The sequence below is a fragment of the Dunckerocampus dactyliophorus genome, chromosome 19 (assembly GCF_027744805.1).
Source record: "Dunckerocampus dactyliophorus isolate RoL2022-P2 chromosome 19, RoL_Ddac_1.1, whole genome shotgun sequence".
In the NCBI taxonomy this organism is placed as follows: Eukaryota; Metazoa; Chordata; class Actinopteri; order Syngnathiformes; family Syngnathidae; genus Dunckerocampus; species Dunckerocampus dactyliophorus.
This window is the reverse complement of record NC_072837.1, coordinates 4896755-4911260: the sequence shown is the minus strand read 5'-3', so window position 1 is coordinate 4911260 and position 14506 is coordinate 4896755. Positions and strand designations below refer to the sequence as shown.

The 14506-nt window shown below is 40.8% G+C and overlaps 2 protein-coding genes across 12 annotated transcripts in view; one reads left to right on the top strand and one right to left on the bottom strand.

The window, feature by feature from the left end:
* fndc1 (fibronectin type III domain containing 1) overlaps positions 1-14506 on the top strand; it is a 65043-nt gene that overhangs the window by 254 nt on the left and 50283 nt on the right. For all 3 annotated transcript variants that reach the window (XM_054761235.1, XM_054761236.1, XM_054761234.1), the window contains exons 2-4: positions 934-1003; positions 2534-2602; positions 2728-2789. In XM_054761235.1, the coding sequence (XP_054617210.1) occupies positions 2584-2602; positions 2728-2789 (81 nt within the window). In that variant the 5' untranslated portion in view covers positions 934-1003; positions 2534-2583. The remainder of the gene's footprint in view (positions 1-933; positions 1004-2533; positions 2603-2727; positions 2790-14506) is intronic.
* The window catches only part of otofa (otoferlin a), a 61098-nt gene that overhangs the window by 28699 nt on the left and 17893 nt on the right, over positions 1-14506 (bottom strand). For all 9 annotated transcript variants that reach the window (XM_054761230.1, XM_054761228.1, XM_054761233.1 and 6 more), the window contains exons 4-5: positions 8010-8109; positions 5097-5296 (exon numbers count right to left, since the gene is read on the bottom strand). In XM_054761230.1, coding sequence (XP_054617205.1) covers positions 5097-5296; positions 8010-8109 — 300 coding nt within the window. The remainder of the gene's footprint in view (positions 1-5096; positions 5297-8009; positions 8110-14506) is intronic.

Sequence of the window (14506 nt, the reverse complement as noted above, 5' to 3'; positions counted from 1 at the left end):
AGTCAAAGAAAGCTTCACTAAAGCAAGAAAAGTAAAAAAGTAAGCCTTATGTACGGTTCGCTGGCTGTCTAGCAGCATAGAGCCACGTGTTGTGAGGACAGAATGCATATATATATATATATATATATATATATATATATATATACACATATATATATATATATATATATATATAATAGATTTAATTAAGAGGTCTGTTCTCTGAGTTTTGAATGCATCCCCAAATTCCCTCAGCACTCAAAAGGTTGAAGGTACAAAAGAAATCAATGCACATAAGCAGTCAAGTTCGTTCAAACCATGTCAGCAGGCGTTCACTTAAGGACTGCAAGGTACAACACTTTAAATAGTTTCTACACACCCGCGTGTCAAGATAAGATGAAAATGAACTGAGCTATATATGGTAGTGTGTGCAAATCAATAATAGATGACAGCATGGATAGATTGCCTTGTTGCACATTTAAATTGCACTGCAGATGAATGATCTAAGGTTGCCTTATTCCCACGATATTGCACCACAAACACCCCACACATACAGTAGATGTGAGTTTATCTGTGGAAGTACTGACGTGGACATCTGCAAGATAGTGGGCTTTGAACTTTACAGTGTCAACAGTATGGAAGGTAGAAAAAACGGGCGATGGTCAATAATTCATTTGTGTGTTCTACACGGGGGGCTTCCCTGAATAGCGTTTGACACCATGTCTGTTCCCTCCCTTGTGATCACCTGCACATATTTAAGCACATTCAGCGTTGCGTCGCTCACACATAGAAGTTCAGCAGAGTTATATCCTACATCTTTCTAATATGCTGTAATAGTGTGCAGTTGTCCACCTTGGCTTGGCCTACTGTAGCTTATTTCTTTGGCATGTTCGTCCCTCCAAATATTTTCAACTCCTGCTATTCTCCTTCTGTCTCTGACTTCATATTTTATAGAGCGCTTGAGTGAAAGTTGAAGATGTCCTACATAATGCAGACCGAGGCAGCAAGGAAAGAAATACCCCCAGTGAGTTGAACACGTTTTGTCACCATTGTATCAACTGGCAGCAGACATGGTCTTTTTCCTCATCGTATCCTACAGATGTTGCATCATATCACACAACAAATGCACACACAGCACTGCCTGCGTCCATGTGTCAGGTATGGGACAGAAAAACAACAAAATTGCTGATATCATCACTACAAATCACATGTGTGGAAAGGAGAAGATGCTTGTAGTGATTTGTTTCCACATTAGTCTATATAGAATATAATAAAAGGTGTGAAGTGTAAGCCTGGTGATCATGAGTTATAAAGGTGATCTTTGGCGTTTAATATAACATTACTTTGTCAGGATTTTTGTCATAATCAGCAAATTCTCAAGTTACTGTATGGACAAAAAGTGAATATTACCTTTTGCTGCCACAATGTAATCCCTTAATTGTCAATGTGGGCGTATTAATGATATAGAGCAGTGATATCCAAAGTGCGGCCCGGGGGCCATATGTGGTGCACGGCTGTTTTTTTTATTGGCACATTCTAAAAATATAATTTAACCAGAAAACAAAATTTAAAAAAAAACACAACAGCAAAAATGGAAAAATCATCAGTAATTTTACAAGAATTTTACAAGAACAAAAACATTGTCAAGATTGTAATATTATGAGGTAAAATAACATCATTTTTTATGCTTCATATAAATCATAATAAAGTGCATAAAATACTTAAGTAACTATTGTTATTGCTTAAATGCTTGTCTGCTACATGTGATCCACAGCAGATCTCTAACACTGCAGAGTGACACTAACCCACTCGGGAGTTGATATATTCATTAGCAATAAGAAAACCTCTGCAAAGCCTTTTCACTAAGGTGCAGCAGATAGCAAAAAAAAATGTGTCAAGGGCTCTGTCGTAAATCATTCTGAAGGCCCTGAGCCTACATGGGGGCAGGTAGAGAGGAGTTGCTCGCCTGTGGCAACTCGCGGTGCATTTTCTTTAAATTTAGGAGATGATGAAACGGTATGCCTTACAAGCTGCCATGTGAAATGAATTCAGATTCCCACATACTGGCCAAACTATTCTGAAAGTAGATTACATGACCTTTAAGGTGCAAAGGATGACAAATGGGGACTGTAAAGTGGAAAGTCAATTCTGGGTGTATAGTTTGTGTTCATGGCAGGATTCACTGGAGATCAGTTCATTTGAATTTCAATTCATTGCAAAAACTGGCCACAACATTGTGACCCCCACCACTTGGTTTATTTATAACAGCACCAGAATGCCATCCTTCCGGTTTCCTGCTCTACCTAGTTTGTAGTCTTTCTGTTTGTTACGTTTAAGTGTGTAAGTGTGACGGCTGATGAGGCGCGACGTACAGTCACATTACCGCCCCCCAAAGATGTACACCTAGAGGACACAATAGTATCACTAAAATCTCCTAAAAAAGAACAGAATGACCCAAAGATACCGTATAGCCCTAAATTGTTTAACACTACATTGACAGGTATGCAAATGTTTTTTATTGTAATAATGTTTTAATTCAGTTTGTTTTTTTCAGAATGGAATCAACACCTTTCTGAGAGAATTTCAAAAAGTGCAAAATTCCTGATGCTTACATACGGAAAAAGTGAGTCACTGCTGTGTTTGCATAGGTGTTACAGTCATCGGAAGTAAAACATTCAGTCTCACCATGTTTAGTCATCTGTGTATGCAACCATTATAAGTGCGGTTGCATTTTTTTTGTTTTCACAGATGAATGCAGCTTGGAAAAGTTAATACCTAAATGGGGATCGCATCACCATCGTTGCATCAAGGTGAGTTCAACTAAGATTCCAGTGAAGGCTACTTGGAGTTGTTGCAGCTGACAGTTCCTCCCGTGTTGCCCACACTGGTGTATGAACGTTTGGTGGTGGTCGGAGAGGCCGCAGGTGCGAATTGGCAACCATGTTTCCGTCAGTCTACCCCAGGGCAGCTGTAGCTAGGTTCCCACCGCCGGTGTGTGAATGAGGAGCAAATGAATAATGGGTTCACTTTACTGTGAAGCGCTTTGGATACCTTGAAAAGCGCTGTATGAAATCTAATCCATTATTATGATAAACAGCTGAGGACAGTGATAGATTATGATATCTTCAATAAAGTGGGGGAGTTGTACTACAGAAGCAAACCTAAAATCTCTGCACCAAGATGAAAATCTTAGTTGGAAAGGAGGTCCAGATAGCACTCACACAAATTTTCCCTAATATGCACGGATATGCAAGATCAAAGAATTTGGTCATGGAAAGCAGGCATCGAGAGTCACCAAACTGTACCATGGATGTATTGATGGACAGACAGTTTTCTTTTGGGTGTTCTCCAGCCGTTGGATGACAATTCTGATTCAACCATTAAAAGTGATGAAGATACGCTAGAAATAGGCATTTTTTAACCTAATCTCAAAATGTCATTATCCAAGATTGAATAAATCTGCCTCCGATATACTGTAACTGTGTCTGATGCTCTGATCCTCGCCGTTCCTAATCTGAAAAAGTCTGACTGTGAGATGAGGTCACTCTTATCATTGACCTTATCTGTGCCTTGAAGGGTCCAGAGAACCAGTGCAATTAACATCAAATTTCCACATGGATAGTTTGAAGTGAGGAAAGCGTTTTCAAGACTTTGGATGGACTTTTTCAACAACTACTTTCAGGGCCATGGAGTTGGAAGAGTGGCTGGCAGTAATGAGGAACTTTGTGTGAAGTTGGAAACAAGCCAGTTACATGCAGGCAGATTTCTACCGGGAGAGTGCCATCTGTTCATGTCAGTCGTGTCTCAAGAGAAAAGAGCTTTACTGGCAAGATTTGGTGGACTTTTATTCAGTGGACACAGATCAACTGATGGATGTACTGGATCCGCGTGGATGAGAGTCCCTTGCACAGCCACACTGGTGCCAGTATTGGAACTGCAACGTACTCATGCAAGTCCCTGTGTACAAAAGTTTCACAGGCTTATTGTGGTTTATATTGTTTGTACATACATACAGTAGAGATAGAATGTTGAAAGCTACAAATATTTGGGCCAAACAGTGAAAAAGGTTGACAACACAAGAGACAAAGTTTTAATCAGACTTAAGGGTGGCTGGAGCTGTTTTGGCAGATACAAACATATCCTGTGCGACAAAAAAGTTCCTATAATCCATAGAAGAAGGCTCTTTATCAAATGTGTACTACCTACAATGACTTATGGATGTGAAACCTGGACTACAACAAAATTTACTGAACAAAAACTTATCACAGCACAGAAAGCAATGGAAAGACAAATGCTTTGCATCACGCTACGAGATAAAATCACAAGCTTGGAAATCAGGAAATTCCCAAAAGTCAAAGACATTAGGGGAAAAATTAAAGAAGGTGGGCGGGAAATCTGGCAAGAAGATGGGACAACAGGTGGACCTGGCTTATTACAGATTGGCAACCAACACTAGGCACAAGAAGAAGGTTTGAAGACAAAAACGCAGATGCAGGGATGGCCTGACATCGTATGCTGGGGCAGCCTGGACACGGATGATACAGAACAGACAGTAAATTTAAATTTCCAGAAACACTATGTATAGTTTCTGGAAGTATATTTGTAGCCAGGGAAAATTACTGTTTTCATACCAAGATGGCAGCTACAGGTGCTAATGTTATGTTGCAAGTTGAATAGTGGCATCAGGCATTGCACAGCATGAATGGATGCAATTATTATGAGCTAGTCTCAAAGTTATCATATAGGCTGTCTTGGAGGGAGTAAGGAGTGTAGGCTTCCATGGTCACATTGCTAATCATGCTTAAAGGCCAGGGGAAGAAAAACAGACGCATAAACCTGCACTGCAAAGGCTGCGAAGCACCAAGCATAACAATTGGAAATGTACCTCAAGGCAAAACGGTAAAATACATTCTCTTTAACCATCCCTTCTCCTCCTCTCTTTATAGAGGAGTTATACCAGATTAATGTCTGAAGAACAATCAAAAACTTTCAGGAAGCGCTAGCACACAGTCAGAAAACCTCTCAGCCAGAATACAAAGAAGTACTAAACTAAACGGACATCAATGCCTTGGCAAATATTAATCTGACAACTTTTACATTTTGCATGGTGGACTCACTTTCTGAATGTTGCTATGGATCCTTGTAAGGATAGCCCCGCAGATGCGCCTGATCCGTGGCTGTGTCCGGACAGCAAGCTCTCTGTCTCGAAAGTAAACACCCCATCACGGTCATCAGGAACATCCAGGAGCTCTCCGTTATGCCACATGCCCATTGTGCCTTCCATCGACAGGTATCTGATGTCTAAGGTTACGCTGGTCTGGAAACAAGAGGAAGGATTCATTAAGTGAGGATCCACGTACCTTTGGCTTGACTTAACTGCATCCACTACACATTACATAAAGCATTGACCAAAATTTATGATGACCCCAAATATAAGACAACCTCACAACCTTTTTCAAGACCTGTTTTTGGGGAAAAAATATTTTTAATGACAACTCAAAGACAAAATTATTCTTATTTTTAAATTAGGTTTTCAATATCAGTAAAATAACCACATTTATTAGCTGCTCGACAGTTATTTAGTGCCTTCATTGATCATGATTATCTTAAATTAGCATCATAACTCCTCCTCCAACTTTTGAGTTACTTTTTTTGAGGGGTTCTCTGTGTCTCCAGGTATGGTGTGTGTGCATGACAGGCAGAAAAGATGTGGCTTTGGCGCCACCTGCTGGTTTTCACTAGACTCCAAATATAAGACGACAGTCTATATATAACGTTACTTGACATTTCAACATGACAAAATGTGTATCCTTCAACTCTGACGAATTTTCAGCCATTTCTTTGGTCTGGAATTTACCATTTTCCCCACTATGGAGAGCAACTACATTTTATTTTCATATGGTCTTATCCTCTTGACACGGCATGACAAATGACTAAAATACAACATGTCCAGTGGGATTCATTGTGGTTGACCTTGCATTGCTTTTGAAATATGGTCAACTAAACGTATGTAACAGCTTTTAATGAAGACAACACTAATTACGTATATTTCAATAGCTATATGTACTTACTGCACACATTTATGTCTTAAATCTCTAAATGTCCTTCGTGTACCTAAATCGTTCTTCTTTGTGGTGTTTGCAGTTACACTCATTTTACACCACCCTGAGGCTAACTTGTGTAACATTTCAGATTTAATGAATTAAATTGTGTGTGAAAGCAGCTGTCATTATAGGAAATGAACTCTGCCAGTGCTATAAATCATCTCTGTGGTGCCTGCTGGGCTAAAAATTAGGGTGACAGTAGTTTAATCCCCTTCAGAAACAATGGTAACACTCAAGTTGGTTTTCCGTGCCTCCCAAGGGGTTTGTTTTGACTGATTATTCTCCTGACTTTTACTTAATTTTTCTTAATTTTTATTACAAATCAGACATATTGTTCATCACAAAGATGGAGGGAAGAGGGACTAATGTTGTTCTCTATCTTTCTGAGATTTTCCTCATATTCTCACAGGGTAGTCACTGTAGTTTTATTTGTTGTTACAATAGCAACCAGTGCATTCAGTATTTGCAAGTGAAAGGGTTAACCTTGGGCTTCATTTCCTCACACCACTGACATTCTTAATTGTCTGTATGTGTACGTGCATGACTCCCCTTCATGTGTATGTCGTAAGCCTTAAAGCACTCCCACGGTGTGTGTTATTGTGTGAAAAACATCACATCAGCACGCCCAGATCCAGCAGCACAACTGTGCACTACAGGGAAGCTTTAAACCTGCTCCATGGCTGGTCTCATTCCCACATACTGTACATACATACAGTATGAGACCTTTAATTTGAAAAACTCGCACTGATCTTCTCTTTGCTGTTTCAAAAACCAGTTTCACTCAATAGCTTACAACTCACTGCAAGAGTACAGACAAGCTGATGTTGCAAGGAGGCCGATCAATTTTTGTTTTACCTCTGTTAAAATTTGAGGTTTTACCCTCTCATTATGCAGGTTTTATAGAACTCATTGAGCTGAATCTGTGAGAAATATCAAGGCAATCAGATGTGATAACGCAATAACAGATTGCTTGCAGAGTGCCTACAAAAGTAATAGCACAGCCCACATACTGGAGATGCAAGTTTTGTTAAATTGTCATGTTTCCGCACAAAGCAGTTCAGGAGGAGATAGGACTTGAAGTATGGGTATGGGATACTGTGTTTGTTTCAGACATGAAGGAACATCATGTGGTTACATTTTCCCAATTCAACATGTCTGAAAAGGAGTAGGAAGAAGCGGAGTGTATTTTATCCTACCCCTTCTCCTTGTCTGATAATTCATTCACGCTACATCTTTTACATCTTGACACCTACAACATTTCATTTGTTTACATTTTGTCATTTCAATTTTGGTCACTTTTCGTCACATTAGCCTCCTTGATATCTCATTTGTTTGTCAGGATGAAAGCTATTGTTGATGTTGCAAACAGACTAGTTTGTGCATCTTTATTAATACCACAAGATTCGTGCCAAAGTGTAAAATGCATACAACATGTCGCGGGCAGTATTGTATGATAACCGAGACAATGTACGAGAACAGAGGCAAAATTTAGGCAAACATTTTTATTGGAAACTGAATCATACAAAAATGTGTGCCCTTGAAAACTGAGGTTTGATCGTATGTTTATGAGAACAGTGGCAAATCTTGGCAAAGATTTTCCATTGAAAAACAAATCATACCAATATTAGGCCGCTTGAAAACCGAGGTTTGACCATATGTATAAAATAAATACACTTCTAAAAATACATAAATAATTTACGGCCTTAATAAAGCTACAGTAAGTACATCACAGTGTCACACACATCATAGAAATCCCAAGATACCATGCAGATATGCTACCGAGTGGTGGTGAGAAATTAGAGTGTATTGAGTGTTGGTCAGTAAGAAAGTAATAACAAATTTCTTACATTTGACACATTATTTGCACATTATATTTGAAAGACACCCCCGATACCCATCACTGGTAGTGCGCAAGCGCTGACTCACGTTTATAGATGTGTTATTATCGTCTACGAGTGTGTCAGTCAACTCGAGCTGCCCCTCCTCCGCCACCTTCTGGAGCACCATGCAGAAAGTCCCCACCAATCTACAGGGGGAGGAAAAAAAGCACCAATCAATACGTACCATTATGTGTGCCCTCCACAGATTAACATGTGTTGTCCTGCTGTTGACAGTAAAGCCATTTTATCATTATCACAGCGCAGTTTGATGCACGTACTCTGTACTCTCGCTTTGTGTAAGATGGTGAAGAGTGTGACAGCCTTCGCTGCTGATGAGGATGAGCTGTGACAAGCATTGAGAAAACTCTACGCTGCTCTATCAGTTCATTTTCTTTGACAGACAGGTAGTTACAATAATAACCCAGTTTGCTTGTATAGGAAAAGAAAGAAGCTTTTTCCACCAGAAGCTTCTCAATCGTTGTCAAAATTGGGCATACTTTATCCTTGCTAGATTGCTGCAAAAAATAGTTGGTAGATGTTTGCGTCACTCCATTGTCAACTGTGGTTTTTAAATAACATTTTAAAATTCTTAGCAGTTATACAACTGGAAGTATAGGCAAACCACAAGAGATGCACGATACCTTTTTTTTTTCCGAGACCGATAAATTTCTGCTTTTCAAGACCGATACGACACCGATAACTTTTTTTATACCTATTTTTTTAACATTTGGATTTAACTGTAGTTTGTGCACAACTGGAGGTAAGAAGGACTCAAACAAATTTGGATTTGACAAACTATACCTGTTGATTTATCCTCATCAAATATCACGACATTACTACTGCCACACAACTCTCAGGAGAACCAGAGTATAGAGCTGAGGGAGCCAACTGCTTTGGCCCAGCAAAGTGAACTATATTCATGCACACGCGCTGAGCAGCCGGTGTGACGCCACGGAGGTCTCTGGCGAACATTTTGCACTTTTGAAACGACACGGCACAACATGCCCTAGTAGTGATGTGGCGTTTCAGGTGGTCGATAAGGTTTTTTGTGTGTTCAACGGGTTTTTTTTCCCCTCATGGCGGAACATTTGGTACAACTAGTATGCGAAATGTCTCTGAAACAGTGAACATTTGTTTAGAAGTGAGCTTAGGGGAAGTTATGACAGGCTGTTAACGTCACATGCAGGAGGAAAAAGGAGCGCTTGATTTGCTCACCCCCCCCACAATATGGGTAATCTCGCCTCATTGGAGTGTTTTTTTAAATTGTCGGTTATCAGAGCTATTTTAAATGTTATCGGATTTGACATCATAATTCCTTCATATCGTGCACCCCTAGTAACCACTCTTAATAACTCCACATAACTTACTCTATGTTGGTCCCAAAGAACACACACCCACGCAATGCAACCGTTTGATGGTCTGCACTGAAGTCTTGCAGAACTTCACAGTGGTTCAGTTCTGTATTGTCCAATCTTAGTCTTTGCGGTAGTTACTTTGCAATATCTCCCTTGTTTTATAAAGCCCATTTTTGCATTATGTTCACACACAAGTAATAAAGCATTACTGTGTCTCACAGTCAAGGCACACAAAATGTGTATTACATTTTTATTAAAACCAAACTTATCAGTGCCTGCATTAAGCTGACGTCATTGTGAAAGATGCTCACCTCACTGAGCTGCAGCATTGGCTGCATCGAGCTTATTGCTTGTTGTCTTGCTTAATGGAATTCGATTGAAAATTGAAACACACACATCTCAAACCTGTAGTCTTTGCAATAATTCTACGAGGAGAAACGTAGGTGGTTGCAAACAAAACAAGATATAAAATGTATGACCAATTAATAATTGTTTCTCTTAATGCAAGAAAAGGTCTATATGTATGTATCTGTGTAGGCTCTCAGTCGTACAGGAGTTGTCCATCGAGGAAAAGGCTTCTTGAGACGTCATCTGTACTTCTGTGTAGAAGGTGTCGGACGTTTCGCTCCTCATCCGAAGAGCTTCGTCAGCAAACTAATAAGTGCTGGTAGCTTAGGCCTTAAATACAGTAAGAGTGGGCGGAATTGGTGTGCCAACACCCTCCTCCTATTGGTTCGTTACACTAAGCCTGGGCGGAGCAGTGGTATAATCCTATCCTGTTATTCACACCTACGATAAAAGGGAAGTGTCGCTCCCTGAATTGGGTATGAACGACTCTGATACTGGCTTGTTAGCATCTATTGTTCTGGCTCGGCCCTGCCTTCACCTCATTTGCAAGACTAAGAGCTGTGGGTTTTGGTCTCAGTAACCTGCTGAACACAGGGTCCAAATTAAACCTCAAACCACCATTCCGATTCAATGATGGGTTCTGTTGTTTGACAAAAATAGCTTCCTTTACTCCTCTTTCAAACCATCTGTTTTCTTTGGCCAAAATCTTTACCTCGCTGTCCTGAAAAGAGTGATTGGTAGCTTTCAGGTGTAGATGTACTGCTGATTGAGGACCACTAGCATTGTCCCTGCGATGTTGATAAAGCCTTTTTTGGAGCATTTGCTTAGTTTCCCCAATGTAGTGCTCTTTGCATTCCTCATCTTTACAGTGGATGGAATAGACCACATTGCTCTGTTTCTGGTTTGGAGCCTTGTCTTTAGGATGCACTAATTTTTGTCTCAGGGTATTTACTGGTTTGAAATAGGTAGGAATTTTGTGTTGCCATAAGATCCTCTGGAGTTTTTCGGAGACCCCCGCTACATAAGGGACTACCACTCCTCTCCTTTTTGCTTCTGTGGGCTTTTGGGTTTCTTTCCCTACTCTCTTCTTTTGACATTTGTTAAAAGCCCACCGTGGGTACCCACAGGTTGAGAGCGCTCTCTGGACATGTGTCTCCTTTTTCTTTCCCTCAGCACTAGTTGGTATTTGTTCCGCTCTATGTTGGAGGGTCCTAATAACCCCTAGTTTATGTTGTAGTGGATGGTTTGATTCAAAAAGCAGGTATTGGTCAGTGTGTGTGGCCTTTCTAAAGACCTCTGTAAGTAGCTGTCTGTCCTTTCCTATAATTACCTTGCAGTCTAAGAAGGCTAGTTGGTTTTCTTTAGTGTCCTCGCGAGTAAATTTGATATTGGTGTCCACCGCATTGATGTGATCTGTGAAAGACTGAATTTCTTGCTGACGAAGCTCTTCGGATGAGGAGCGAAACGTCCGACACCTTCTACACAGAAGTACAGATGACGTCTCAAGAAGCCTTTTCCTCGATGGACAACTCCTGTACGACTGAGAGCCTACACAGACGCATTGCGACCAACTTTGGGAGAGACATCCTTCTGCTGGTACGTAGCTTAGAAAAGGCCACTCTTAAATTAGCAGATTTAAGGAACCACCTCAGATTCAATCTTAGATGCAGGCAGAGTAGGTTAATCCCCAAATGCATGAGGCAAGCGTCCCTTGAGCAAGGACACTTGGCAAGGAAAATGCAACAAAACTACATCAGAAAAATACAGAATTTGAGAATTAGGAGACTTAACATAGAGATAAAAAATAAACAGTCTGAAGTAGAAACCTTCTATCAGAGATTGCAAACCAAGCTTACGCCTGAAACCTATCAGGAGGTTTGTGAATTTACCAAATCAGGTTATATGAAGCACCATAGCAAAACCAAAGAAAGGCATAAGGGAAAATTCCAGAAACTTCTATTGGAAAATCGACCACAGCTTGTCGTAAACACTAAGGATGGGGGGAATCAGACCAATACTAAAGAAAATTGGATCAAAAATCTGTCAGACAGAAGCCTCTCGGAGACAGAGAAGGCAGTATTAACCAAGGGTCTCAACTTCTCAGTGACTCCTAAAACGATACCCACAGTAGACTATATCACAGCAGCTGAATCGGCCATCAGGAACAATAACCTTTCTAGAACAGAGGCAGGGGACCTTCGTCTGAGAATATCGGCCCTTCTCAATAGTGCCAAACCACCACCGTCCAATATCACGTTAGGTGAGAGGAAAGCATTAGCGGCTCTGCAGAAAGATGAGAGCATCACCATCTTACCAGCTGATAAGGGCAGATGCACAGTGGTTCTCAACACATTGGACTACGAAGAAAAAATAACAAGTCTAATTAGTGATGCCAACACATATGAGCAACTTAAAAGGGACCCATCCAGTAGGTATAAGAAAGAAATCATACACTGTCTCCAAAAGTTAGAGAAGGAAGAACTAATTGACAGACAGATGTATCATAGGTTATACCCTGGGGAGGCTACACCATGTATCTATGGCCTTCCAAAAATCCACAAGGAAGGGTTTCCCCGCAGACCCATTGTCTGTAGCATTGACTCTACCACGTACAATGTAGCGAAATATGTAAAAACAGTCTTATCCCCATTGGTAGGCAACACTGATCATCATATAGAGAACACAAAAGGGTTTGTGGCGAGCATCAAAGACCTCAGATTGGAGCCAGAGGAAACTTTGGTGTCTTATGATGTGACTTCACTTTTCACATCTGTCCCCACCTCAGCAGCAGTCTCGGTGGTGAGGAAGAGACTGCTCGAGGACTCAACTCTGCATCGGAGAACAAAACTTAGTGCTGACCACATCTGCCAATTACTGGAAATTTGCCTTAAAACCACATATTTTCAGTTTAGAGGGAAATTCTACAGACAAATTCATGGTTGTGCTATGGGCTCACCAGTCTCACCCATAGTGGCGAATCTGTACATGGAAGAGATGGAGAAACAGGCTCTCACATCCTTCTCAGGGACAAAACCAAGGCACTGGTTTAGATACGTGGATGACACCTTTGTCATAATCAAAAAACAAGAAATTCAGTCTTTCACAGATCACATCAATGCGGTGGACACCAATATCAAATTTACTCGCGAGGACACTAAAGAAAACCAACTAGCCTTCTTAGACTGCAAGGTAATTATAGGAAAGGACAGACAGCTACTTACAGAGGTCTTTAGAAAGGCCACACACACTGACCAATACCTGCTTTTTGAATCAAACCATCCACTACAACATAAACTAGGGGTTATTAGGACCCTCCAACATAGAGCGGAACAAATACCAACTAGTGCTGAGGGAAAGAAAAAGGAGACACATGTCCAGAGAGCGCTCTCAACCTGTGGGTACCCACGGTGGGCTTTTAACAAATGTCAAAAGAAGAGAGTAGGGAAAGAAACCCAAAAGCCCACAGAAGCAAAAAGGAGAGGAGTGGTAGTCCCTTATGTAGCGGGGGTCTCCGAAAAACTCCAGAGGATCTTATGGCAACACAAAATTCCTACCTATTTCAAACCAGTAAATACCCTGAGACAAAAATTAGTGCATCCTAAAGACAAGGCTCCAAACCAGAAACAGAGCAATGTGGTCTATTCCATCCACTGTAAAGATGAGGAATGCAAAGAGCACTACATTGGGGAAACTAAGCAAATGCTCCAAAAAAGGCTTTATCAACATCGCAGGGACAATGCTAGTGGTCCTCAATCAGCAGTACATCTACACCTGAAAGCTACCAATCACTCTTTTCAGGACAGCGAGGTAAAGATTTTGGCCAAAGAAAACAGATGGTTTGAAAGAGGAGTAAAGGAAGCTATTTTTGTCAAACAACAGAACCCATCATTGAATCGGAATGGTGGTTTGAGGTTTAATTTGGACCCTGTGTTCAGCAGGTTACTGAGACCAAAACCCACAGCTCTTAGTCTTGCAAATGAGGTGAAGGCAGGGCCGAGCCAGAACAATAGATGCTAACAAGCCAGTATCAGAGTCGTTCATACCCAATTCAGGGAGCGACACTTCCCTTTTATCGTAGGTGTGAATAACAGGATAGGATTATACCACTGCTCCGCCCAGGCTTAGTGTAACGAACCAATAGGAGGAGGGTGTTGGCACACCAATTCCGCCCACTCTTACTGTATTTAAGGCCTAAGCTACCAGCACTTATTAGTTTGCTGACGAAGCTCTTCGGATGAGGAGCGAAACGTCCGACACCTTCTACACAGAAGTACAGATGACGTCTCAAGAAGCCTTTTCCTATATGTATGTATATATGTATATATATGTAATTTGTATTTGTTTCTAACAATTTCAATGGGAAACATCCAAATTCAGTAGAAATAAATACTAATTATTATATGAGGCCTGCAAACAGTTTAGACAGTTAACTCCATAGTGCACTCTTCCTCCACACTGAGGTGCTTATTACTTAAAATTAAGTAAAATCAAGTAAAAACGTTTTCATTAAATCTAGTTCTGCCTCCAAAAACATACTGTCACAAACACAATAATTAGGCATAGACATCCAGTTATGATTGTACATATCCTGTGAGTCACCTGACCTGGCCAATTAGAGCTTGTGAATAATTGAAAGAGTTTACCCCAAAAGTGATGCCCACAAAGTAAGGTCACATACAAAGAACACACACAGTACGGCCACACTGAACCACAGGCTGAGCCATCTCCTGCTTGCACTCTATTACGGCCAGCATAAACATGCAGTTTCAGCGACAGCCCATATAGGAGTGTGTGTATTCATTAAGACAATCATCAGATGGAACACAACCAATCACCCAGC